Source organism: Hylobates moloch, unplaced genomic scaffold (assembly GCF_009828535.3).
Source record: "Hylobates moloch isolate HMO894 unplaced genomic scaffold, HMol_V3 SCAFFOLD_8, whole genome shotgun sequence".
In the NCBI taxonomy this organism is placed as follows: Eukaryota; Metazoa; Chordata; class Mammalia; order Primates; family Hylobatidae; genus Hylobates; species Hylobates moloch.
Genome location: NW_026652283.1, coordinates 19,915,297 through 19,942,022, shown reverse-complemented (window position 1 = coordinate 19,942,022; position 26,726 = coordinate 19,915,297). Strand labels below are relative to the sequence as shown.

At 38.0% G+C, this 26,726-nt stretch overlaps 1 protein-coding gene across 3 annotated transcripts in view; it reads left to right on the top strand.

The window, feature by feature from the left end:
• The window catches only part of SLCO1A2 (solute carrier organic anion transporter family member 1A2), a 62,349-nt gene that overhangs the window by 8,250 nt on the left and 27,373 nt on the right, over positions 1 to 26,726 (top strand). For 2 of the 3 annotated variants that reach the window (XM_032159786.2, XM_058442905.1), the window contains exons 2-8: positions 6,849 to 6,990; positions 11,111 to 11,243; positions 16,069 to 16,175; positions 18,484 to 18,630; positions 21,794 to 21,892; positions 22,494 to 22,715; positions 25,355 to 25,519. In XM_032159786.2, the coding sequence (XP_032015677.1) occupies positions 6,849 to 6,990; positions 11,111 to 11,243; positions 16,069 to 16,175; positions 18,484 to 18,630; positions 21,794 to 21,892; positions 22,494 to 22,715; positions 25,355 to 25,519 (1,015 nt within the window). Of the gene's footprint in view, positions 1 to 6,350; positions 6,405 to 6,848; positions 6,991 to 11,110; positions 11,244 to 16,068; positions 16,176 to 18,483; positions 18,631 to 21,793; positions 21,893 to 22,493; positions 22,716 to 25,354; positions 25,520 to 26,726 lie in introns of those variants that run through there. The other variant, XM_058442904.1, reaches the window with a different exon arrangement.

Here is a 26,726-nt window from a genome sequence, read left to right as displayed (position 1 = left end):
AAAGGGAGTCAGAGGGCTCACCATAGAGGGTGATCAAAATATTTGGACGTTTCATAAGAAATGAAATAAATAAAATGAAAATTTATGGGGTTGAAACAAAGGTTTTTACAACACTATCACAGGTTGGGTGGACCAAAGGGAACCCCTACTGGTCCTCCAACATTAAAGGGCCCCATATCAGTTTTCGGCATTTGCCCCGGATTGGGGAAATTGAAGAAACAGCAAAAGGCAAAGGTTATAATGAGGGAGCTGACATTGCCTGGGGCAATGCTGAGGCAAATTAAGATGAAGATTGAAAAAAAAGAGCCCAAGTCTCTTGGCTCAATCCCCTGCTGGGAACTCAAATCATTTTTCACCAGAAAAAGTAAAATGGTCTGGGGGCGGAAAAGAAAAGTTCCTCGAACCAGAACATAAAAATGTACAGGTTGATAGGATTATGAAATTTGAAATGTCTAAACAGCCTTTATGTAAGGTAATTTTAAGTCCTTTATCTAAATGTCTTGTGAAAATTGGTATTGTATCTGATTGGGGGATGTTTCTCTTATCAAGTACTATGAAACTGAAGTCATGTAAATGTGCCCTTTGAGGAATGTTAATTGGACACACTAAACGGAAACTAGTAAGATTGCCTGAACCTACAGAATGTAGGGTAGAAGCTGAAGGGCTAGTAGGGACAAATTCTCCACTTCATATCCGTTTGTGGAGCATTTATTAGGGCTTATGGTAAGAGACTGGGAGCACTTCCCAATGACAAATACTAGACTAGAGAATTTCCAGTTGAGAGACATTTACTGTCTTGTTATGGAATGTTAACTGAAGCTACCCTTTTGCTAAAGGAAATAATGGTGCCCCAAAGAGTTCCATAATAAAATAAAAATTGTTTGCATAGGATCTTGCTACCTGAGGATGCAAAGAGGAGATACTTATGAGCAGAGAGCATTCTTTTTCCCCTAGGGCTGACTCTGACTCTGTGAGGAGCTGCTAGATTCTACAGAGCCTGATAAACAGCTCTCATATGACAAAAACTGCTTAGCCTGTGAATGGCAATTCAAGGTGAACAAAGGACATGTTGTTTGGAAGGCTGATGCTCTGGTTAAAGAGACAAGAGAATCTTTTTCTTTTAAATTATTTATTCTTTAGAGCAATTGGGTGAAGTATGTTTTTATGAGCAAATTTACCTTTCTCTCCAAGTTCTCTCAAATTTGGAAACTGTGAGTATTCTGGTTTTATGACAATATAGTTATTTGCATAAGTTTAGTAAGAGTCTTTTGTTTTAAAACAGGACAATTGGAGACACTGGTTATTTTACCAAGTCTTTGACTAGAATAACATATTTTCAGGTAAATTTCCAGCAAAGCCAACTTAAAAAGAGCCTGTATGATCAGTCAATTTCTTGCTGCACTTTATGCAAATAATCAGGCCAAGTATAATAAGCCTAAAACTTATCTTTACACACAAACTGGTCTTACTATAATTTCTCTTTAATAGAAAAGGAGGGCTAGAGAGAGAGAAAAATTGTTTCAAAGGAAAGTTTAACAATTGTTACTAGATTTCAGCCCTGACTTTTGTTTTTGAATGCAGACTGAATCATGAATTATTTCTTGGCTATAATAATCCTCTAAAAATAGCAGATTATAGTTTTTCTTCATATTTTTAGTTGAAACCTAATGAAATAGCTTCCTTTTTCCATTCTGACACACAAATACTCTTTTGATTGTCAAAATATTAATGTTATTTATCTCTCCTCGTTTTACTTCTAAGGAAACTGGAATGATGGTATTCTCAAGACTAGAGATGCAAATCTCTCTCATTTGGCATCCCACTGGGCGCCATCTGTTTTTCACTGCAAATGCCCTTCTGTTAAGACTATACAAGCACCCTCCATCTAGGCCTAAGAACTGTTGAGGAAGAGGTGGGTGTGTGAGATTGTAAGGGCTAGGTTTGAGGAAGTGAATTAGTTCAGATCATCCAAATCAAGGATGGATACACAGATGCCTAAACAGCTGGTGAAACAACAGATTTTGCCTTCTGAGCTATTATGTGGCATCTTTTCATCCAGCCCAATCATAAAGAATGTCATGCTTTTTGTAGAATTAAAAGAAAATAACTACTGAGAGGATAAAGATACCTTGTGACAAAGGCTTCTGGATATAAGACTCCCAGTTATGAGTTGTGCAGATAGATAGATCTGTATTTTTAAATTTTATTTCCATTTATTTATTTCTTTTTTGAGACTCACTCAGAGTCTCACTCTGTCACCCAGGTTGAAGTGTAGGGGCGCTATCGTGACTTACTGCAGCCTTGACCTTCTGGACTCAGGTGATCCTCACACCTCAGCCTCCCAGGTAGCTGGCACTACAGGCATACACCACCATACCTGGCTAGCTTTTTGTCTTTTTGTATTTTTTTAGAGACAGGGTTTTGCCATGTTGCCCAGGCTGGTCTCAAACTCCTGGGCTCAAGTCATGCTCATACCTTGGCCTTCCAAAATCCTGGGAATATAGATGTGAGCCGTGGTGCCTGGTCAGTATATATTAAAAAATTTTTTTTCAGAGCAATGCTTATGTTTTGTGTAGCTAGTTGTTATATGTCCATAACTAAAACCAAGATTATAGTAGCTCGATGCATAGAAGTTAAAGATAAGTCAGTTTTGTAACCTGGCCTTTGGCTTTTTGTTTGTTGACATTTTACTGAAAAAAATTTAAGGGGTAATGAATGCTTGTCCATGTCCATTCCTATCTGGCCTAGAACATTTAATTTGCTATAAGTCTTTTGACTCTAAGTCCCTTGGCCATAGGGGGTCCCACTGAAGGACAGGATGGATCTCAAGCAGGCAGCCATGCCACCCCGACAATGGTATGAGACAAAATAAAAATTTGGTAGACATTGTTGTTGCCTCTGGCAAATCTTAGGTGGAAGAGGCAGGATGTAAAGCAAAAATAAAATTCTGAGGACCCCAACCATCTGAATGGACCCTTCCTCTCAGGCATTCCAAAATTAACCTGAAAAGCCATGATGGGAAGCGGGGTGGGTCAGACACTCCTCATTGTACCCTCCTCCCTTTTGGAATTCAGGAGAAACCAACCAGAACTAACATCAACACAGACTTTAGTCTGACAAGAAACATTTACATCTATTGTTTCTGAAGCCTGCTACCTCGAGGCTTTATCTGCATGATAGAACCTTGGTCCCCACAAGCCCTTATTATAACTCAGATATTGTTTTCTATTGATAATAACTCTTCCAACCAATTGCCAATCAGCACATTTTAAAACTTTAAAACTACCTATGACCTGGAACCCCCTGCTTCGAGTTGTCCTGCCCTTCCAGATTGAACCAATGAAAATCTTACATGTACTAACTGATGTATTATGTCTCCCTAAAATGTATAAAAGCAAGCTGTGCCCTGACCATCTTGGGCACATGTTGTCAGGACCTCCTGAGGCTGTGTAATGGCCACATCCTTCACCCTGGCAAAATAAACTTTCTAAATTGATTGAGAACTGTCTCAGATACTTTTGGGTTCACAGGCATCAGCCAACCCAAATTTGCTAGTGCCTTGCTCTTGGACTTTCCAGTCTTTGGAACTATGAGAATTAAATTTCTGTTGTTTATAAGCCACTCAGCTTAGGGTATTTTGTTGTAGCAGCCCAGATGGATGAAAACACTATATTTAATCTTATTCAATTTCATTTTACTTTCAGCTCTGATTTCTTCAAGACGTTTTTGATACCTACTCTGTCATTAATTCAGTAAACTTGTATTGGGTGCCTGCTATTTGTTAGGCACTTAGTAGGCCCCAGAGCCACAAGGGTAAATAATATATGGCTTCTGTCTCTGACTTGCTCACAGAATAATGAGAGAGGAACTTATAGGCATCCAAACCCATAAATAAAGTGCACTGTAATAGAGGTTGTAATTGAGTTAGGAACACAGTAGGGTGGGAAGATAAAGAATGAATGAATGGTTAGGGCTTACCTGGGGAGCACAGAGGCAAAAGAGGCTTCACAATAGAAGTAATAAAATACCTGAGTCTTGAAAATGAATTATACATTTACCAGATGAACAAAGGGAAGAAAGGCATTATAACTGGAGGAATATTATATAAAAGCACTGAACTATAAAATGGCAGGGTTAATTAACACAGCTACAAGTGGAACACTGTGTCTAAGGACAAGCAACAGGAGATGATACTGAAATATAGATGAGGCTTTGTTTAACATCTTAAAAATCGGAGATTTTTGTTTATGGGAATTACTGAAAAGTTTTAAGAAGTAGAATATGCTAACTATGTATTTTATTAGTTTATTTGACAAAAAATTATGATCCAAATTAGTGGAGGTGGCATGTGAAAGATAAGTTGGAGGTAGACAAGGCTAGAGGAGAGTAAACAGGATTTCAATTGTCTGAGCTAAACTGTTCATACATATGAGAGGTTTCATCATACGTGTGATAGTTAAAGGCGTGGATGGGCATGAACTTCCTAAAGAGAGCATGCATGGCAAAAGGATAGGAAGTACAAGACAGAGGCCTGAAAGGGTTGACCAAAGAAGAGAAGACTGAGTAGAAAGAATCGAGCTGTTAGTCAGAGATATAGGTATGCGTGGGGGAGGAAATTTCAGGAAGAAAAGAGAGATCAATAGTATCAAATGACTGAGAGTCATGAAGTAAGATGACAATTCAGACATAGCTTGTGGATTTGGGATATTTGGGAATCAGGAAGTTGTTTATGACCTTTTATGGAGGTAGTTTCAAGAAATATGAGGCCGTAGCAGACTATAGGGTGGATGGAAGGTTAAACAGTCTAGAGTCTAGACTATTCTTCTTAACAACTTTGTGGTAGCTAGAGTAGCTAACCATCAAGGCTGAGGGAAGGTGTTTTGTTTTGTTTTGCTTTTCTCAAAAGGCAAGAAATGCCTTGGATATATTAATAAGCTAGTGGGGAAACAAGCAATAAAGAGTGTGAGGTTGAAAATAGACAGAAAAGGCTGGTGGCTCATGCTTTTAATTCCAGTACTTTGGGAGGCCAAGGTGGGTGGATCACCTGAGGTCGCGAGTTCGAGACTAGCCTGGCCAACATGGTGAAACCCCATCTGTGCTAAAAATACAAAAGCTAGCCAGTCATGGTGGCACACACTGTAGCCCCAGCTACTTGGGAGCCTGAGGTGGGAAAACTGCTTGAACCCGGAGGTGGAGGTTGCAGTGAGCCAAGATTACGCCACTGCACTCCAGCCTGGGTGACAGAGTAAGACTCTGTCTCAAACAAAACAAAACAAAACAAAACAAAAAACAAAAGAGAGAGAGAGAGAAAAAAAAGAGCAATAATGGATGAATTTGAACCTCAAAAATGGGAAGAATGGATTCAAGAGCAAGATTGGAGGGATTTTATGTACAGGAAAGGGACACCAATCTTTCTAAAGACATAGGCAAATTAGAGAAGATAGGGATAGAGGTAAGTTTGCAGGTGAAGTTGCTGATATCATTTGCTGATCATGAAGAAAGAGCATGTGGCTGGGTTGGAGACTGAGAAACAGAAAAGGTTGTGAGTTAACTTGAAAGGAATATGTGAGGTAGAAAATAAGTTGTGTGATTGGCTCAAGACTGGAGGTGTGGAAAGTGGAAGGTGTGAGAATTTTGAGTGTGCTAGGTAGATAGTAGGTCAAATGGTCTCCCAGGATGCAAGTGTCATCAGAAATTATCTTTAATAGGACCAAGCAAAAATCCCTATGGCATGTGACTGAAGACCACCATTCAAGTTGATGTAAATCTATCTATAATTTGTTCATTTTGAAGCAGTAATTAATCTACCTAACTATACTATTACCAGTATACAGTGCTCCTGTTTTAAAACCTCTTACTAAAAGCTATCTTTTTAAATTTAATAAACCTATCAGAATTTTAACTTTTCATATTTTTAGTAAAATGATAGTAGCTCCTGGTGATTACAGTGGTTCTATCTGTGAACTCATCCCTGATGTTGTTATGGATTGCATCAACCTCACTGTTTCCTGGAACTATACCAATTCATAAGAAGTATGATTGATAAAACATATGGAAATTTACAGTATACATATTAGGCAGGCAGTAAGAATAAACAGAAGCCAAGGGTCCATGTGAGCTGATTCTCCAAGGTTCAGGAAAGCTTCCCAAAATAAAGAGGGTCTCATTTTTGTATGGTCCTCCATTTACACTGCAGTTGAGAAACCCTGAAAACACTCTGTCCCGGGCTTATATGCCTTAGACATAACTGGGATTGCTGAGCTCAAGGGTTGCAGAGCATCCTACTATGGGAAGAATGAGGACATAACTCAGATTGTTCTGGATATTTCCTTCATTGCTGAGAAGGCAGAATGTTTCTGATCAAGAACTGCAAGCAAGAACAGGAAACAGTGGGGTCGGCCAAGGTAATCTGGGGACCTATTGTCCTGCAGAGAGAACTCAAGCATATTTGCTACCGAAATAATGTATTTGTATAATTCTGCATTCTTTCTTTTCATTACAGTATATATGTGAATTCTTTTGTACTTTAGATATCATTGTAGTTCTGAAGAGCTGTTTAAATCATCAGCTATGTATTACTTAGAATGACTGTTTGTTTCTATGTATGTACCAGTATGCTTATACAATAATGAGGCTGCAACTGCCTACAAAATTAGTCTCACTTTGAGTTTTTAGAAAGAAATCACAGTATGACGGCCAAGAGGAACAGACTACCTTTTACAGTTTCTTGCAAATTCAAAGGTTACTTAATTTGGAGACAGTCTTATGGTGGAAGGCATTTTGTCAACAGATGGCAAGTATACAATTTAAAAATAAATTTTTCTATGTTTTCTTATATTTTTTCCTAGATGTTTCTGTTGGCAATAACATGTGCATTTGTATCCAAAACACTATCTGGATCTTACATGAATTCCATGCTCACACAAATAGAGAGACAATTCAACATCCCAACATCTCTAGTTGGATTTATTAATGGAAGCTTTGAGATTGGTAATGAATTATTTTTGAATTTCTTCTTTTTGTATTTTGTCTTATCTATGGAGCTAGTCTGAATTTTATTCTCCTTATTTGCTGTTTTAGGTCATTTAATCTGACTGAGTTATATGTTTTCTAAAACTGATTGATTAGCTTAGCTCAGAATATGCTTCGAAATAATTCATTTAAATATTACCTCATATTAAGACCTAAATATTGCCACATAACCCACCATTGTTCTTTTTATTCTAATAGTTTCTTAGTTATGTAGCATGAGTAGCAGAGTATTTACAGTATTTATATTGAAATCTATAATTTGATAACTCTAAGGGAAACTAAAGACTCCATCTTTATATTTAGAAGATACAAAGGTAGAAGACTGCTGGGGGGCGGTGGCTCATGCCTGTAATCCCAGCACTTTGAGAGGCCGAGATGGGTGGATCGCGAGGTCGGGAGATTGAGACCATCCTGGCTAACATGGTGAAACTCCGTCTCTGCTAAAAATACAAAAAAATTAGCCGGGCGTGGTGGCGGGCGCCTGTAGTCCCAGCTACTCAGGAGGCTGAGGCAGGAGAATGGTGTGAATCCCAGAAGCAGAGCTTGCCGTGAGCTGAGATCGCCACTGCACTTCAGCCTGGGCGACAGAGTGAGACTCTGTCTCAAAAAAATAAAATAAAATAAAATAAAAAAAGGTAGAAGACCTAGAAGATGTAGAAGATATTGTTGGAGACAAAGGAAATTGCCTTACAAATGAAAATGCAAATATTTTTCTGCTATTTGGTCTGGGAGGTTGACTTTTTTTTTTTTCTAAACATAGAGAGAAGAAAAGATTGCTTTTATATCTCTCTGAATTTATTTCAGAGGCAGCCTCTAGGGAAGAATAAAGTCTACTCGTAGATTCTGATTTTTGTGGATGACTGGGAATATGTGACCGTAGAGAGGGAGAATGAGGGAGAGAAAGACTCCTTCCATGGAAAAGTTATATAGAAATATGAGTGTCACTCCTTTCTAGTTTTATAATAGCTTCCACTTTCTTTAAGGTGATAATTGCCTTTAATATAAATATATTTAAAAAATCAGGATTGAGGAGAAGCAAAACTGAAACAAGTGATTCTTGATCTTGTCTACTAGTGTTCAACTCCCTTAGATCTTAGCCTGTATCACCTGTGTGCTGATCCCAGTGAAAGAGTTAGAACTAACTCCATGTATAGCCCATGAATTGACTCAGCTCATAATCTAACGGAAGGTAGAGATGCAGATAATAATAACATTAATTGAATGAAGTAAGTTTGGTAGCATAGATATATACAAGGTCTTACAGGAACAGAAGAAACACAGACTCATTTAGGGAAGCCAGATTGTTGGAGGATAACTAAAAGTTTTCTAGGAGAAGAAATGAGGTTAAGCAAGTGTGAAGAAAATTCCAGTAGAAGAAGCCTAAGAACGATGCAACGTATTAGCCTATGTGAGGAGCAACATTCAGCTTGATAATATTGGCTAGCCAAGATAAAGTTGGAAACGATTAGAATGTGATCCTGGAGAAATGGGCAGGGGTGAGAAATGGGTTAATGAGAGCTTTGTGTGCCTGCTATGGTGTTTATTTTTTAATCCTCTAGATGAGGGAGTGTCACTGAGGATTGGAAGGGGTTATTAACGTTTCTGTGCCAAGGACACTTTTAGCATTCTAACACCATATGATCCTGGAATAATAACTTTAATTGCATAAGAAAGAACCACATGGGTGCAAAGGAAGCCATTTATATTGCAGTAGAATTATCAAAATATTAAAACAAATTTTTATGTAGTAATATTTGTACTTTTAATCAACCCATTAAATTAAAACATTACTAATTTTAAAGTAATTATTATGTCAATATTTTGAATTGTTTGCAAGAGCCATATTGTCATCTGAACATATCTGTAACTTCTGTTGGTGACAATTGGTGACAAAGTTATATGTTCACGTTGCAGTTATGTGAGTCTGAAGCACTGGGGTACTATCTGGGCTGGAGCTATTGATTAGCAAGTAAGTAGGCATTTGCTAAAACTAGAGAGATAATTTATGAGGTTATTCAGGGAGAGGATATAGGGTGATAATTACAATGGACAAAGAATGGATCCTGAGCTGCACAAACATTTAAGGCACAGGCAGAAGAAAAGGAGTCTATGTTAAGAGAAGGAATGGTCAGAGAAACAAGAGGGGGAACTAGGAGAAAATAGTATTATGAAAAACCAAGGAGTAGAAATTTGAAAAAAAAATGTATCAGCAGTGTGAAAAGCATTAGAAATATCCAGTTAGATAAGGATGAAGAACTATTCCCTGGGTTTCATAATATGGAGATAACTGATGATCTTGCCAGGGCACTAGCAAATTTAGAAGCTAGGAAGCAGTGAAGGTAGGAGAGACAAAAGGGGATTAGAGAGGGGGGGAAAAGTGGAGTCTATGAATATGGATGAATGTTCTGGGAAGTTTGGAGAGAAACTAGAGAATATGTGTAGGCTAAAGTCTAGTTGAGAGAGAGAGGCTTAAAATATATATGAGAGATTTTAATTACTAGAGTAAGTGGCTGAAGAAAATGGCAGTGCCCTGGTGATGTGTTTAGTGTTGGGTGGTCAGATGGGCACCACAACCTCTCAAACTGAAGGAAGGTGGTAAGGCCATCGGGTGGAAAACTCAAATGCCTTCATGTTTGATTGCCCCAAATTTCTTGATAAAGTAGAATATATTAACAATTTCTACCACTAGTGGGTGGTGATAGGTAGCTTGAGGAGAATGATGAAGATTAGAAATAGTGTGAAATTTACAAATGCCAATAAACATATCACTTAGCTTACATCTCCCCAGTCAGTTTTACAGGCAGCATTCTCCATACCTTGGAAAAAAATTACTTACCTTTTCCCATGCTTTCTCGTTGCAATTATTTCCTGACAGAGCAAGGCAGTTTAAAACATGAACTCACTCTTACGTGAAGAAGGCAAGTTGTTCCTTTCTTCTCCTTTCAAAAAATAGATACGGATTTCAAACAATGGCCTCTGGAGACACTACCTTCAACACGGATGGCTTTGGTGATGAGATTTTAGAAACCTAGAGAGGTCAATGTGGCTGATATAGTTATTGCGGTGGGGTGCTCTCCATATAAAATAATGTACAAATGGACATATCTTCTACACACAAGGCAGACTAGATAAAAATATAGGTGGAAAGAAAACTTTTCAAAATATACACCACTTAGAAAATTATTAACGCCTTGAGGAAAAGAATTTTTGAAATTTTTATAATCTTGAGTCATTGCAGAGGCATTCTTTATATATAGTGGGAGCAAGGTAGATATTATTTACTGAATTGAAAAATGTATGGTTTGCAAAAAACTTACTCATATATTTGTTTTTTTCCAATCTTTACTCCACACTCTTCAAGGATCCGTCCATCAGATGGGCCTTCCCCCGTAGTTTCTTTATTCTAAAGCTTCATCCTAAGACATGGGGATACATTTTTCATTGCCATTTTTATTCCTCAAATCCAGACTCACTGAAGACCCAGTAGAAGTGGGGGTCTACTAATTTTTACTTAACTGCATTGTCTGATCTAGGGAAAGAAGTAGAAAAAAAAATAGATCCCTGTCTTGCTCATGTTGACCAAAATGAAGGTATTTTTAAATAATGAGTTACAAAACATTCAGCTACCTAAATCTGACTTTTGCTTCTCTTTCTGAGCATAGGAAAACATGATAATGTTCTATGGAGTAGGCATTGAGAGAGAGGCCAGAGGTCACATGCAGGCTGACACCTTCTTTTGAACCTCATTTCCCAAGTCTAGATAGTCACAAATAGAGCCTTTCAAATTTCCCAGAACCATTCTTTAGTCCCTTTCACTGGCTTCTCTTCTTCTCCCCTCTATAAATGTTGGTGTTTCAGAGATATCTGTTTCTGTATCTGTCTACATAACAAAACAGAACCCTTCTTCGGGGCAGGGATTGTGTTATATTCATTTATTATTTAATGCAACCCTAGCACAAATCCAAGTATTTAAGATAGTTGTTATGCAGTAAATGCTAGAATGTAAATGATTGGGTGAGGCTGTTAATTAAGACTTTGTTCATACTTTTTAAAATGATTATTCTCAATTTTTTCCTAGGAAATCTTTTGTTGATTATATTTGTGAGTTATTTTGGAACCAAACTGCATAGACCTATAGTGATTGGCATTGGATGTGTGGTTATGGGCTTAGGCTGTTTCTTAAAATCACTACCTCATTTCCTCATGAACCAGTAAGTATTCCAGTCTGATAATTTTGGGTGGTCAAATTTCACTTGCAGGAAATGAAGTTGCACTTTCCTCTCGGAGCAATGCTTTCCAACAGCATAGAGCACTGTCATGGGAAGGGGAAGATGCACATTGTGTTCCATCTGTCTATTTGGTGCTCTTGGCTGCCTCACTTCCACTTACGTAGTCAGTTTTGTCAGTTTACACAATGGGGATTTGGGACCTTTCTTGTGGAGTTGAGTCTGGTGAAAAGATTCTCAGGACCAGCCAAAACTTGGGATTATTCCCTTCTCAGGACCATGTAAATACTTCTAATTAATAATGAGATTCTGCTTAATTGCAGGTCACCAAGGGACAGACCAGTCAGAAGGCTGATTTTTCTTTTAATTTTTACCAAAGTAACTATGTACAAAGTCATAAAAATAGAAACTATACAAAATGGCTTATATTGACAAAAAATTCTCCCTTGTCACTTATTACTGCTTTCCAGAGGCAAGCATTTATAACTTTTAGCTCTTTCTTGTATTTGCCTCCAATTTCTTTCTTTTTTTCTTCTGTTTTTATTATTATTATTATTATTTATTTTTTTTTTTGAGACAGAGTCTCGCTCTGTCACCCAGGCTGGAGTGCAGTGGGTCACTGCAACCTCCGCCTCCAGGGTTCAAGCAATTCTCCTGCCTCAAGCCTCCTGAGTATCTGGGACTACAGTTATGTGCCACCATGCCTGGCTAATTTTTTGCATTTTTAGTAGAGACGGGGTTTCACTGTGTTAGCCAGGATGGTCTCGATCTCCTAACCTCGTGATCCACCCACCTTGGCCTTTGGTTTTATTTTTGGTTGAGACAGTCTCACTCCCTCTGTCGCCCAGGCTGGAGTGCAGTGGCGCCATCTCCTGGCTCACTGCAACCTCTGCCTCCCAGGTTCAAGTGATTCTCCTGCCTTAGCCTCCTGAGTAGCTGGGATTATAGGTGCATGCCACTACACTCAGTTAATTTTTGTATTTTTAGTAGAGATGGGGTTTCCCCAAGTTGGCCAGGCTGCTCTGGAACTCCTGGGTTCAAGCAATCTGCCCTCCCAAAGTGCGGGATTACAGGCGTGAGCCACCTGGCCCAGCCTTGCCTCTGTATTTCTAAGTAAATGTTATTCTATTAGTTTTGAATCCTGGCATATCCTGCTTTATTGCATTTCACTTTACTGCACTTTGCAGATATTGCATTTTTCACAGATTGAAGGTTTATCGCAACCCTATGTTGAAGATTAGAATCATTTTTCCAACAGCATGTGCTCACTTTGTGTCTGGGTCACATTTGATAATTCTTGCATATTTCAAACTTTTGCATTATGATTGTATCTGTTATGGTGATCTGTGATTAGTGATCGTTGATATTACTAATGTAATTGTTTTGATGTGCCACTAACTTATGCCCATTTAAGATGGTGATTTATTTATGTATTTTTTTTAGAGATATTGTGTTGCCCAAGGTGGGGTGTAGTGGTGTGATCTCACTCACTGTAGCTTCGACCTCCACAGGCTCAGGTGATCCTCTCACCTCAGCCTCTCGAGTGGCTGAAACTACAGGCACGTGTCACCATGCCTGGCTAATTTTTGTATTTTTTTTTTTTTTGGTAGAGACAGGATTTCGCCATATTGCCCTGGCTGGTCCTGAACTCCTGGGTTCAAGCAATCTGCCCGCCTCAGACTCTCAAAATGTTGGGATTACAGGCATGAGCCACCGTGCTGGTCTTAAGATGGTGAATGTAATCAACAAATGTTGCATGCGTTCTGACTGCTCTACTGACCAGCCACTGCCCCATTTTTTGCCCTCTCCGTAGGCCCCCTTATTCCCCTAGATACAAAAATATTGAAATTAGGCCAATTATTATAATAACCCTATTGTGGCCTCCAGGTGTTCAAGTGAAAGGAAGAGTTGCACATTTCTCACTTTAAATCAAAAGCTAGAAATGATTAAGCTCAGCGAGGAGGGCAAGTTGAAAGCCAAGATAGGCCCAAAGCTAAGCCACTTGCACCACATAGTTACCAAGCTGTGAACACAAAGAAAAAGTGCTATTTCAAGGAAGACACAAATGATTAGAAAGTGAAACAGTGTTATTGCTGAGATGGAGAAAGTTTGAGTAGTCTGAACAGAAGATTAAGCCAGCCGCAACATTCCCTTAAGCCAGAAGACCAAGACTCTCTCTTCTATTCTACAAAAGTTAAGACAGATTAGGAAGCTGCAGAAGGAAATGTTTAAGCCAAGAGAGGTGGGTTCATGAGGCTTAAGGAAAGAAGTTGTCTTTATAACATAAAAGTGCAAGGTGAAGCAGCAAGTGCTGATGGAGAAGCTGCAGCAAGTTATCCAGAAGATCTAGCTAAGTTAATTGATGAAGGTGGCTACACTAAATAACAGATTTTCAATGTGGATGAAACAGCCGCCTTCTCCTTCTCCTTCTCCTCCTCCTCCTCCTCCTCCTCCTCCTTCTCCTTCTCCTCCTCCTCCTTCTTTCTTCTTCTTCTCCTTCTCCTTCTCCTTCTTCCTTCTTCCTTCTTCTTTTTGAGATGGAGTCTCATGCTGTTGCTCAGGCTGGGGTGTAGTGGCATGATCTCAGCTCACTGCAACCTTTGCTTCCTGGATTGAAGCGGTTCTCCTGCCTCAGCCTCCCACGTAGCTGGGATTACGGGCGTCTACCACCACACCCGGCTAGCATGATCTCAGCTCACTGCAACATTTCCCTCCTGGGTTCAAGCGATTCTCCTGCCTCAGCCTCCCAAGTAGCTGGGATTACGGGCACCTACCACCACGCCTGGCTAATTTTTGTATTTTTTGTAGCAACAGAGTTTCACCATGTTGGCCAGGCTGGTCTCAAACTCCTGACCTCAGGTGATCTGCCTGCCTCGGCCTCCCAAAGTGAAAACAGCCTTCTTTTGAAAGAAGATGCCATCTCGGACTTTCAGAGATAGGGAGGAGAAGTCTTTTCAAAATATTACTGCTAATTGGCAATGCATCTAGTTGCCCAGGAGCTCTGATGGAGATGTACATGGAGATGAATGTTGTTTTCATGCCTGCTAACACAACATCCATTCTGTGGCCCATAAATCAGGAGTAATATGGACTTTCAAGTTCTACTATTTAAGACACACAGTTTGTAAGGATATTGCTGTTATAAATAGTGATTCTTCTGATGGATCTAAGTAACATAAATTGAAAACCTTCTTGAAAGAATTCACTATTCTACATTCCACTAGGAACAAGAGAGGAGGGCAAAATCTCAACATTAACAGGAATTTTGAAAAGTTGACTCAAATTCTCTTGGATAACCCTGAGGGGTTCAAGATTTTAGTGAAGGAAGTCATAAGACTTTAGTGGAGGAAGTCACTGCAGGTGTGGTGGAAAGAGCAAGATAACTAGAATTTAAGATGGAACCTGAAGATGTGACTTAATTGCTGCAATCTCATAATAAAAATTGAATAAATGAAGATTATCTGTTTATGGACAAGCAAATAATGTGGCTTCCTGTGATGGAATCTACTACTGATGAAGATCCTGTGAAAACTGTTGAAATGACAACTAATGTTTTAGAACATTACACAAAGTTAGGTGATAGGGCAGCAGTAGGGCTTGCAAGGATTGACTCCAGTTTTGGAAAAAGTTCTACTGTGGGTAAAATGCTATCAAACAGCATTATGTGCGGCCGGGCTCACGCCTGTAATCCTAGCACTTTGGAAGGCCGAGGCGGGCGGATCACGAGGTCAGGAGATCGAGACCATCCTGGCTAACACGGTGAAACCCCGTCTCTACTAAAAATACAAAAAAATTAGCCAGGTGTGGTGGTAGGCACCTGTAGTCCCAGCTACTCTGAAGGCTGAGGCAGGAGAATGGCGTGAACCCGGGAGGCAGAGCTTGCAGTGAGCCGAGATCACGCCACCGCACGCCAGCCTGGGTGACACAGCGAGGCTCCGTCTCAAAAACAAACAACAACAACAAAACAGCATTATGTGCTACAGAAAAAACTTTTGTGAAAGGAACAGTCAATTGACACAGGAAACTTCATCATTGTCTTATTTTAAGAAATTTCCACAACCCCCCCAACCTTCAGCAGCCACTACCCTGATCAGCCAGCGGCCATCAACATGGAGGCTAAAGCCTCTACCAGCAAAAGATTATGACTCGTTGAAGGCTCAGATGATTGTTAGCATCTTTTAGCAACAAAGCATTTTCAATTAATGTGTGTTCATTGTGTTTCAGACATAATGCTATTGCACACTTAATAGGCTACAATATAGTGCAAAACAACTTTTATATGCATTAGAAAATAAAAAAATTCATGTGAGTTGCTTTATTGTGATATTCACTTTATTGTGGCAATCTGAAACCAAACGTGCAATGTCTCTGAGATATGTCTATACATTAGTGTTACACAATATGTATTGAATTCCTTGTTTTGTTGTTATTCCTTCCAAAGCATTTATCTTCTTAATTATGCATTATTGAATGTCACATTTTTTAAAGTTTGTGTTCCCTATCTCATAATAATTATTTCCAGGAAATGATAACCTAAAAATCAAAGCAGGTTGATATTTGATAGTTTAAAGGTAGATCATCCACAGGCAGATTATTGAAAGCTAAGTATAAAAAGATTGTACATTTACAGAAAGTGGCAAGTTTTTTAATGATATTAACTTATGATAACTTGGATGCCAAAGATGAAAAGCCATTTTTACTGGATTTGGATATTGTGTTGTATGGGAAGCAGAAGGTAACAATCTGCACATTGCCCACATTGTCTTCATTACTTTCTTAAAATAAACTCATTTTCCCTGTGTTTATACAGATATGAATATGAATCTACAGTTCCAGTTTCAGGCAACTTGTCCTCAAACGGTTTCTTGTGTATGGAAAATGGAACCCAGATTTTAAGACCAACGCAGGATCCATCAGGTTGTCTACTTCATTGTGTTGATTTTTTGTTCAGCGAACTTATAACTAAACACTTTCTGCTGAGGGGCTTGAATGAGATATCGATTGAGTTAGATAAATAAACAAAGATATGTTCTCTCTCCAGGAACTTCCAAAGGAGTTACAATGGGCAATAAGAATAGCTAATAATAAATAATGTTATTTTTCTTATATTTGAATGTATTTATTGAGAGTTCCTTGTTTATTTATTAACATATTATTTAAAAATGAGTCAAAGGGCCAGGTGCAGTGGCTTACGCCTGTAATCCCAGCACTTTGGGAGGCTGAGACAGATGGATCACCTGAGGTCAGGAGTTCGAGACCAGCCTGGCCAACATGGTGAAACCCCACCTCTATTAAAAAATACAAAAATTAGCCAAGCATGGTAGCAGGCACCTGTAATCCCAGCTACTCAGGAGGCCAAGGCAGGAGAATCGCTTGAACCCAGGTGGCGGAGGTTGCGGTGATCCAAGATTGCACCATTGCACTCCAGCCTGGGCAACAGAGTGAGACTCTGTCTCGAAAAAAAAAAAGAGTCAAAGACATCTATCCAAGGACCACTGTCAAGTTCAACCCACAGAGGAAAACGTCTTAGAAGGATGGATTTATGCTGATGATTTGGTGTATATATGATTATGTAAATAGGAACTAGAGACAGAAACAAAGTTCAAGAGATTTGTGTTCTATCACTGATCTTTAATAGCAGGGAAAACAGGCGAGTATGCTATAGTTCTGAATTACTCTATTCCCTTTCTATTGACTTAGGAACTTGTCTTTCTGCTCTTTTTTTTTTCCTCAACTGGAGACAGTGCTTTAAAATTCTACACAATAGCAGTGCTTCTTTCAGCTTCTGGTAGCCCTAGGCACCAGTGTACTCACTTCTGCCCCTTCTGTCCCTTCTGCTAAGAGACTTGTATAATCTTCTGGTTATACTTGGTCTGGAGATGACTCTGATGACTCAGCATTTTTGTGGGGACATTTTTATTCTGGATTCATGTTCGTGGAAATTGCAGTAGTCCACAAGGGGGGGAATTTCATGACCATCATTGAGTCAGGAAACCAAAACAGTTTCAAAAAGTTGAAAAATATCTGTTTCAGAAGGAAACCAAAGAACCCCCATGGGGGAAACAAAGGAAAACAGTGACATTAACAGTGGCCTATGTTCTCTTCCTGAGCTGGCTATTGCCAAAGACTGACCCAGGTGCTATTCGGCTTCGCTGTGGATATAGCAAAACCTTCCCATTCTGGCACATCTCCAGGAAGGTGGATTGATGCTTTCAATTTTGCCCTAGAATAGGCCTAGAGTTTGCCTGTGATCTCTAGACACAAATCACTTTGTGCATCACACAAAAAATCCGTATACCTAGAAATAGAGACTATTATTTTCTGAGTGGAAATAATGGAGAGATAGTACTCACAAGAAATTCCTGCACCCAGCTGTGGTCAGGACCTCACAGTCTCACCTGGCCAATTTGTAGGAGGTAAGAGTGCATTGTCCTTCACTTCCCTGAAAACAGGACTCCACAGAGCTTCCTCACAGCTTACCAGCTATTTTGGCCTAGAACACAGATGACAAAGAGATTGACAAAATCCTTCAGAGATCTCCCTGTCTTTCTCACTTTCTATTCCCTTTGGTCTAGTCTTTGTTACTCTACTAAGCAGCTGCGGCTCCAAGGATTGGGGTGGATTTCTGTATTGAAAGTTATTTGGTGGTTACAGTATACAACACGCTCTATAGAGAACCTATGATGATTACCCAGTTAAATATTTTTAGTTTCTATGAAATAATTAGAGCTGTAGAGAATTCACACTTTAGCGAACTTTTGTTTAAATCTCATAAATATAGTACCAATTCTAGAGAAAGATATTTTTGTCTCCCCAAAGTTGGATAGGAATGGGGAAGCACTTGTAGCAGCTGAATGAGTCCAGAGTTGCTGAGAAACGGAATCTCTTTGATTTTTAATGTTTGCCAACTTCTGTGGTGTAACACTGCTATGAAACTACCAAGGAGGTGTCACTGAACACTGAGTTGGGAGGAGGTGTGTATACTCATCTCTCCCAACTCAGTAGGGACTGGCTCCAGCATATCACTTACACTTGTCCATACTCAAGTCCACTGTCAGAAAATGCACTAGGGGTGCCCTGAGAAGTCATTGCTGGAATAGTAATATAATTCATTGACAAGGGGCCATGGTCATATAACTGTGAAATGCCTACAGAAAACATAGAATTAATATTACTGACACTTTATTGTCAAAGCGCTAATGTCATGTCTTTTTTTTAAATGCAGAGTGTACAAAGGAAGTTAAATCATTAATGTGGGTATACGTCCTAGTAGGCAATATTGTACGTGGAATGGGTGAAACTCCCATCCTGCCTTTGGGTATTTCCTATATAGAAGATTTTGCCAAATCTGAAAATTCTCCTTTATATATTGGTAAGTTTGAAAATCTTAGCTTCTTTTCAGGGCAATATGTTCCTGGAGGTTAGAAATTAGTTATATTTTTGTAGTCTTAGTGATTTCCACAATGATGAGTAGAGTGTCTTGGCACAGTTGGGCTTCCATAAAAGTTTGTTGAATGGAGATGAGATATGCTAAATGACAATGAGCCACTTTGTTAATAAATCTACTTTCTACTATTGGAAATACGACAAGTCTAGTGCCCCTGGAGGTGACCCTTTCATTTGCTTGGCACCACACTACATCCAACTTGTTAAGAGATTTGCAAATATTTTCTTTAAAATGTTCTGTGCATTCAAAACCTTTCTCACTATTTTCACTACCTCTGTTTTTGTTGAGGTTCTCATTACTTCGTCTGTAGGTTCTCTTTATTAATTATTTTCTCTTCAGTATTTTATTTTCTCAGTTTTTAAGAAACATTCTTGCAATATAATTTTTCTCAAGCATTGTTTTAATCATGTCTTCTCTACTATATTTATGACACATATAAGTTCCTCATTTACTAAATCTGATCTGCCCACTTATTACTCATGGGTCTGCATGACATTCACTTACTTAGTTTCTATATAGTTTCTCTTCTTAATGATCTCTCCATATAGTCAGGCTTCTTCATATTTTTCACAAATATGTTTTCATCTTTTTGTTTATGTTTCTTGAAATTACCATTTTAAAATCCATGTAGGTCACCTGGAACAACAGCCAACTTAAGACCCATCTTCTTGTGCTGCCTTCCAATCTCTGAAATATTCTTAATTTATTATGCATGACTTGCTTATATTTTTTATTATTCTATCAATAGTTGGTCATAAACTCATAACGTTTAGTATAGGGACATTTTGCCATTAATGTATGTAGGCATATCTTTTAAAAACTAAAAAAGTCAGAGAGGGTGAGAGAAGATGGAAATGATTACACATAATCAAGATGGATGAAAATATTGAGGAATCATTAACCCAAGTGACTTTTGACACATTTTGGCAACTCATTAATTTTGCAATAATCTTTTTCAGTGATTTTCTATTCAGTCCTTTTAACTTCTTCACACACTTATATTAAAAGAATGCAAACACTCTCCTACAATAAATAACAAACACCTTGCTATGATGTCTATTTCTTTATTCAACAAATACTAAGGTGTATTATATATAAATGTAGCTGTGATAATCTCTATACATATTAAAATGAGGATGATGTGGTCCGTATAAGGTTAGTAAATAAAGAACTACATAATTATTAGTACTATATATATAGTGTGTGTATATATATGTATATACATATATAGTGTGTGTTCATGTGTGTGTCCATAACCAAATAACTATAAATCAAATAGCTCTATACCAAGAAAACAGTTCCATGTATGGCTCTGGAGTTTAGAAGAGAACATAAAAGCTAGGTTAAAAGTTGGAGAATTGACCAGGTGTGGTGGCTCATGCCTATAATCCCAGTACTTTGGGAGGCCAAGGCGGACAAATCACCTGAGGTCAGGAGTTTGAGACCAGCCTGATCAATATGATGAAACCCCGTCTCTACTAAAAATACAAAAATTAGCTGAGTGTGGTGGTATGCGCCTGTAATCCCAGCTACTCAGGAGGCTGAGGCAGGCAGATCATCTGAGGTCAGGAGTTCGAGACCAGCCTGTCCAATATGATAAAACCCCATCTCTACTAAAAATACAAAAATTAGCCAGGTGTGGTGGCATGTGCCTATAATCCCAGCTACTCGGGAGGCTGAGACAGGAGAATCACTTGAACCTGGGAGGTGGAGGTTGCAGTGAGCTGAGAGCGCGCCATTGCATTCCAGCCTGAGTAATAAGAGTGAAACTCTGTCTCCAAAAAAAAAAAAAAAAAAAAGTGGAGAGGAAATAAATGAAATCAAGAGGGAGAAATAAGGTTGCTGTGGAAGAACATATATATACTGAGAGACATTAGGATAAAATACTGGGAAAGACTTTTACTTAGTAAATAGAATAGGAGAAAGGAAAATCAAAGAAGGAATAGTCATAAGAACACAATGAAACAATACATGTATAGTTTAATGAAACTCTTAGGAAGAAATGTAAAAAGAGGATTTGGCCAGCAATGTCAAATAACCTAGAAAGCTAGGAAGATGAAGACCAAAAAAGGACACTAAATTAGTGACAAAGAGATCACTGTGGCTACCTGAGAGTATTTGGAGGAGAATGTAAAAGGATTTGAGTAAAGTGAGTGAGAGGTGAGGAAGTAGAGGCAGAGAGTATAGTGAAAAGGAGAGAAAGCAGGGTGGATTTGAGATTTTGTAGAATCATTGGCTATGGGGAAATTGAACGCGCACAAGAGAGGGAGTGTTTGGTAGAGCAAAACCTTAGAGAAGATAGAAGGGGTTGGAACCAAGAAGTTAGGTGTGAATAGGGTGGGTTCGCCAAGAACCATGGAGAAGGCAGAGATAATAGGCAAAGCCAAATTTTGAAGTGAACAGGAAGAAAGTTGAAGAAGCTCGTGTCTGGATTTTCAGAGATCAGGGAGGGTTCAGCATAGGTTCTGAATTGTAGGCAAGTGATGAGACAGCTGATGATGAAATTTTAATGGATAAGAATTCAAGTGAAGACAGATAGGACTGATGGACATGGAAAATAAAACCGTGGAAGTAAAGGAAGGAGAACATGATAAAATCAAAGAGTTGTATCATATAATAATAATGAGGACATAGCCAGAAGGAAGTTTCAAGTTGCAGATCTGAGAGTGAAACTTTTTTGAGGAATGTGCCATGAGAAATCCATTATAAGATGGTATTGCTTTAGAATTCTTCCCAAAACATGCCTGTGGGATGAATGAACAGGACCTTGGTTATATCACGACCTAGTCGATGGCATGATCCCAGCTGGGACTGCCTGTGCTGCTACAGTAAATCCCTCCCTGTGACCCAGCATGAAAGAGAATTTGGAGGCCAGGGAAAGTGGCTTTAAATTATGAGGCTTCTTTTTCAACATTTACAGAAACAATCATCATTTATATGTACATCAAGCTTAACTTTCATATAAATTGTATATCTAGTCAAAAGCATCCAAGGCAAAAATATTCGGTCTTCAGGCTTTTCATAGAGCTAGAACTCTTTATGTGGGCATATAACTGTACTATAACCTTATACTTTTATTTATTTTTAGGGCTTATAGAAACAGGAGCTACTATTGGTCCTTTGATTGGACTTTTGCTGGCATCATTCTGTGCAAATGTTTATGTTGACACTGGATCTGTGAACACAGGTAATTCAATAAAATCTATTTGTACAATGTCTAGAGTATACAAAGCATCTCAGGGATGTTATCATATATAATCATGGCCTTACTTGACCTTCAAGTTGATAAATGATCTCTACTTTAAAAGTGAGAAAATCTACTGGAGGAATTTAAATAACTTTTCAAATATTCCAAACCAGAAAGCAGTAGAGCAAAATAAAATGCTAATCTGACACAGAATCACATACTCTTTCTAGTGCACTTCAACTATATTTCTTGGTTTTACAAAATTTAAGCATGTAGGTTTGAATTTATTTCAATTAAGCAATCATTTGTTGATGATGAAATAGAACTTTAAGCAATCATTTGTTGATGATGAAATAGAACTTGTAGCTGTTTAGTTAATACCTGCTTTTAAATCCCTTACATGATAGACAGATAACCAGCCTAATTTATTACTAGACAATATTATAACACCACATATTATTAGAAAAATTTTATCAGCGTCTGAATTATAAGCCAATTTTATAGTTGGTTAGGACCCAATAATTCTAATTTTAATAATTTTCTAGAGTTCATACAGAAAATACTGACTTAAGCTAATAACAGTGTATGTATTTTTTTACAGATGATCTGACCATAACTCCCACTGACACTCGTTGGGTTGGTGCATGGTGGTTTGGCTTTCTGATTTGTGCAGGAGTTAACGTGCTCACTGCCATTCCTTTTTTCTTTTTGCCCAAAACACTTCCAAAGGAAGGACTAGAGAATAATGCTGACATCATTAAAAATGAAAACGAAGACAAACAAAGAGAAGAGGTCAAGAAGGAAAAATATGGAATCACTAAAGGCAAATATACATATTTTAAATACTATGCAATTGACCTTTTATTTCATATAGATATGTCTGTATTTTAGTCTAACATTATGATATGCTATGCTGTATTCAGACAATTTGTCATCAACAGTCACCAGTCAAGAATACCTAACTAGTCCGATTCTTCCTATGATACTACTTGAAAATAAATATTATAATTTGGAAGCTGAAATATTTCAGATCAGCATTTGTGTAAACTTTTATGTCAGTCTTGGCACCCTCCTCTCTCTCTTTCATATATATATATATACACACACACATACACACATATACACATATATACACATATATATGTACACACACACATATATACACACATATATACACACATATATGTACACACACATATATATATGAGAGAGAGAGGACAGAGAGGATCGTGTGTGTGTATATATATATATATATATATATATGGTCCTATTTGCTCAAAAAACCCATTTTACAGAGAACATAGGTTGAATTGAAACAAAATGAACAAGCAAATTTAAACTAAGAACAAAAGTAGGAAAAAGTATACTCTAATCTTAATAGGTAGTATAGTTTTGTAACCAATGTGTTAGTTTAACGATGAGCTTCCTGGAAGTTAAATCAGAAAAAAAAAAAAACATGATCTGTGACCCACCTCTCTATACTTGTTAGAGAGAAGAATAATAATTTATAAAAAGAAGCAGTTCTCCAAGGAAGAAATAGTAAAAAAAAATTTAAAAATGATCATATGAGATATGATACAGGTAATATTGTGCCACATAGTGGTTTTCCAGCAAATGAAAGGGTAAATTGCATGTAACATGTTTTTTTGGTACAGAACCTCAATAAAAGCTCAAAGTATAATTTATAGCAGGTTTTTCTGTGGGAAACTAAACTAAGATAGCCTAAGTATTTAGTACTCAAGAACACTGGTGCTCAAACTTGGCTGCACATTGGAATCACCCAGGAAATTTTAAAAATGATTGGTGCCTGAAAGTTCTGTAGTATTCCCAAAAGGTCTAATTTAATTAGTGTGGGTGTGTGGCCTGGCTATTGGCACTTAAAAATGTTTATTTGATGGATGATGAGGGTCTCAGTTTTCTGTCAAATGGGGATAATAATAGTACTTACTATAGAATTGTTGTATGAAGGTAAAAGACATTCTAGCACACATTATTATTAATACTGATACTAGTGTTAGTACTTTTATTGTCATTATTGTTTCTATCATCACCCATAAGTTACAACGTCAATTTGCATAGAATTTTTCTTAACTATTGTAAATTCTCTTAAATCATAATTGAGCATAATTTAATACATCTTCGGTCATTAGGAGCCAACTCAGAATCTTGCAAATTCTCAGAATCATTCTGATGATATTAAAAACTCTTCTTAAAGGATTGTTATGGACTGATAGACCTCTTGTGGTCTGCAAGATCGGTTCTATTTTCAAAATTAGGAAAGAGCTTAGCTTGTTGCAAGACATAGAAAACAAACTTGTGCTACTGAAACTCATCTATTAGGACAGGGATGTCAACAAACATGGGTGACTTAAAAAGCTTCAGAGTCCAGACAATAACTCTCTCTCCTGTCAGGTACCCTATTCATAAATATAAATTTTACAATTATAACTCATTTATTTGCATTAATCTGTGTGTCCTCCTCTTCTAAATTGTTTATTTATTGAAATTTTGTTCCAGAATGAATTGTGAGCAGTTTATTAAGCAAACCAGGATTGTGCAAAATAAGAAAGTCAAGACAGAGAACATGTGGACAGGAAAAGTGAAAGGAAATTAAAAGTGAGAACTTGAGCTCGAATGTAGCAGTGTGACCAAGAATATTTACCAGAGGCAGGCCACACATTACTAGGGGCAGGCCACACATTACTAGAGGCAGGCCAAATATTACTAGAGGCAGGCCACAGATTTGGCTCTGTGCTTTTTCTAACAGGAATCATTTTTGATTAAATCATTTACATAGTCCTTAGAATGTACCAAATGAATCAGCATCTCTGAGGGTGGGACCTGGATGTTGGTATTTTAAGAAATATCTCCAGGTAGATCTTGCTGAGAACCAATGGCAGAACCACTGAAACTGTTGTTCTGAAGAAGCAAAAAAAAATTCCGGATACTTGAGAACATTCATATCTCATTAATTCCCACATACCTTTATTTCAAATGTTCAGGGAGTGATAAAATAAATATTTATGTGAAATCTTCTTTATCAACTTGATTTTCCTCCAGACTTTACAGAACAGAACAAGCATCTTTCATTCTAATGAGCTGTAGAAAAAAGAATATATTAATAGAAGAACAAAAGATTAGAAATAAAATGCTGTGGATGTAGACAATATTTTGGTCACTTTGTAGTTTTGCTTATTGATCTTTAAGACTCGATAGTGACTTATTGAGAGCAAAACTATTGTGTTCTGATCCCTACCCAGTCAGCTACAACACTGACTTCCAGAAGCCACCAAAACATTGCTATGACTTCAGCTTTCAAGGGGAAAAAAGAATTAGCAAACACATACCTATTAAAAAATAGTAAAGAACATAATTTGCTGAGGAGGTGGATGTTTCAGGAAAAGTCAGTCACAAAATGCAAAGCCAAGTTCGTTTGACACAGTTGTCATTCTTTCATTTCAGATTTTCTACCATTCATGAAAAGTCTTTTCTGCAATCCAATTTATATGCTTTTCATACTTGTAAGTGTGATACAGTTCAATGCATTCGTTAACATGATCTCCTTCATGCCTAAATACCTAGAACAGCAATATGGAATATCATCTTCAGATGCAATCTTTCTAATGGGTATGTTTGTTTTTCTCTGCCTTACTAGCACACTTTTTCCCCTATGAAATGGTGAACAGTGTGATGGCAGGTGTAGCAAACTCCTAAGTTGAAGCCTTTTAGGATATTTTTTGTCTCTGGTGGATTTCTTCCTTCTAATCTCAAAAAAAGAAAGAAAGAAAGAAAGGGTAGAGAAGGGAAGAGGTCAGAAATATCTTGATTTTCTTCTCTCTGAAGTCAGAATGTGAATTTATATTAATGCAAATATTTGGGAGTGCAAAAATTACATATTTTCAGATAGGATTCTGCATTTTACTACCAAATTTTACTCGTTTGGTTCCAGTTCAAGGATTCTATGTTCCTCCTAATTTTTTGGTCCCCCTAGTGGTTTTAGGTGTCTCTGCAACCACACACATTCGGCTTTTCCTGCAACCACACTAACCTCAGTGGTTTTAGCCTAACCTGGGTTTTTCCTGGGATCTTTCCACTGTTTTGAAAAGTCAGTATCTCAGGCTACTTGTATCCACACTACCTAAAGTGCTTGTGAAAGCTTCAAATACCTGAGGTTCCCCCTCAGACACACTGAATCAGACTCTAGGGCGTGAGGCTCTGGAAAGGATTTTTAACAAGCTCTCTCAATAATATGATTCAGGGAGCCAGATGCTCACATTGTACAGATGGAACCTAGGGCTATCTTCTCCTTTTTCTATTCTTTTTTTTCTCTTATTGGGAAGCGTTCAGAGAGGAAGAGTGCTGGCCAGTAGCAGCAAAACATGAAATGTAAATACACCTGACAGCAACAGGCTCAGCAAAGTGACTCTCTAAAGTACCTTCAACTGGGTGTGGTGGCTCATGCTTTTAATTCTAGCACTTTGGGATGCTGAGGACTGAGGATCACTTGAGGCCAGGAGTTCAAGACCAGCCTGGACAACATAGCAAGACTTTGTCTCTGCAATTTTTGTTTTTAAATTAGCCAGGTGTGGTGTTGTGCACCTGTAGCCCCAGCTGCTTAGAGGGCTGAGGTGGGAGCATCCCTTAAGCCCAGGAGGTTGAGGCTCCAGTCAGCTATGCTCATATCACTGCACTCCAGCCTGGGTGATAGAGCAAAATTCTGTCTCTAAAAAAAGAAAAGAAAAAGCACTTTGAGAGGAGTCTAATTCTTGACAACCAAAGTGAGGATAAGTAACTGAAAAATTGTATATATATATTCTCATTACACAGAATAGAG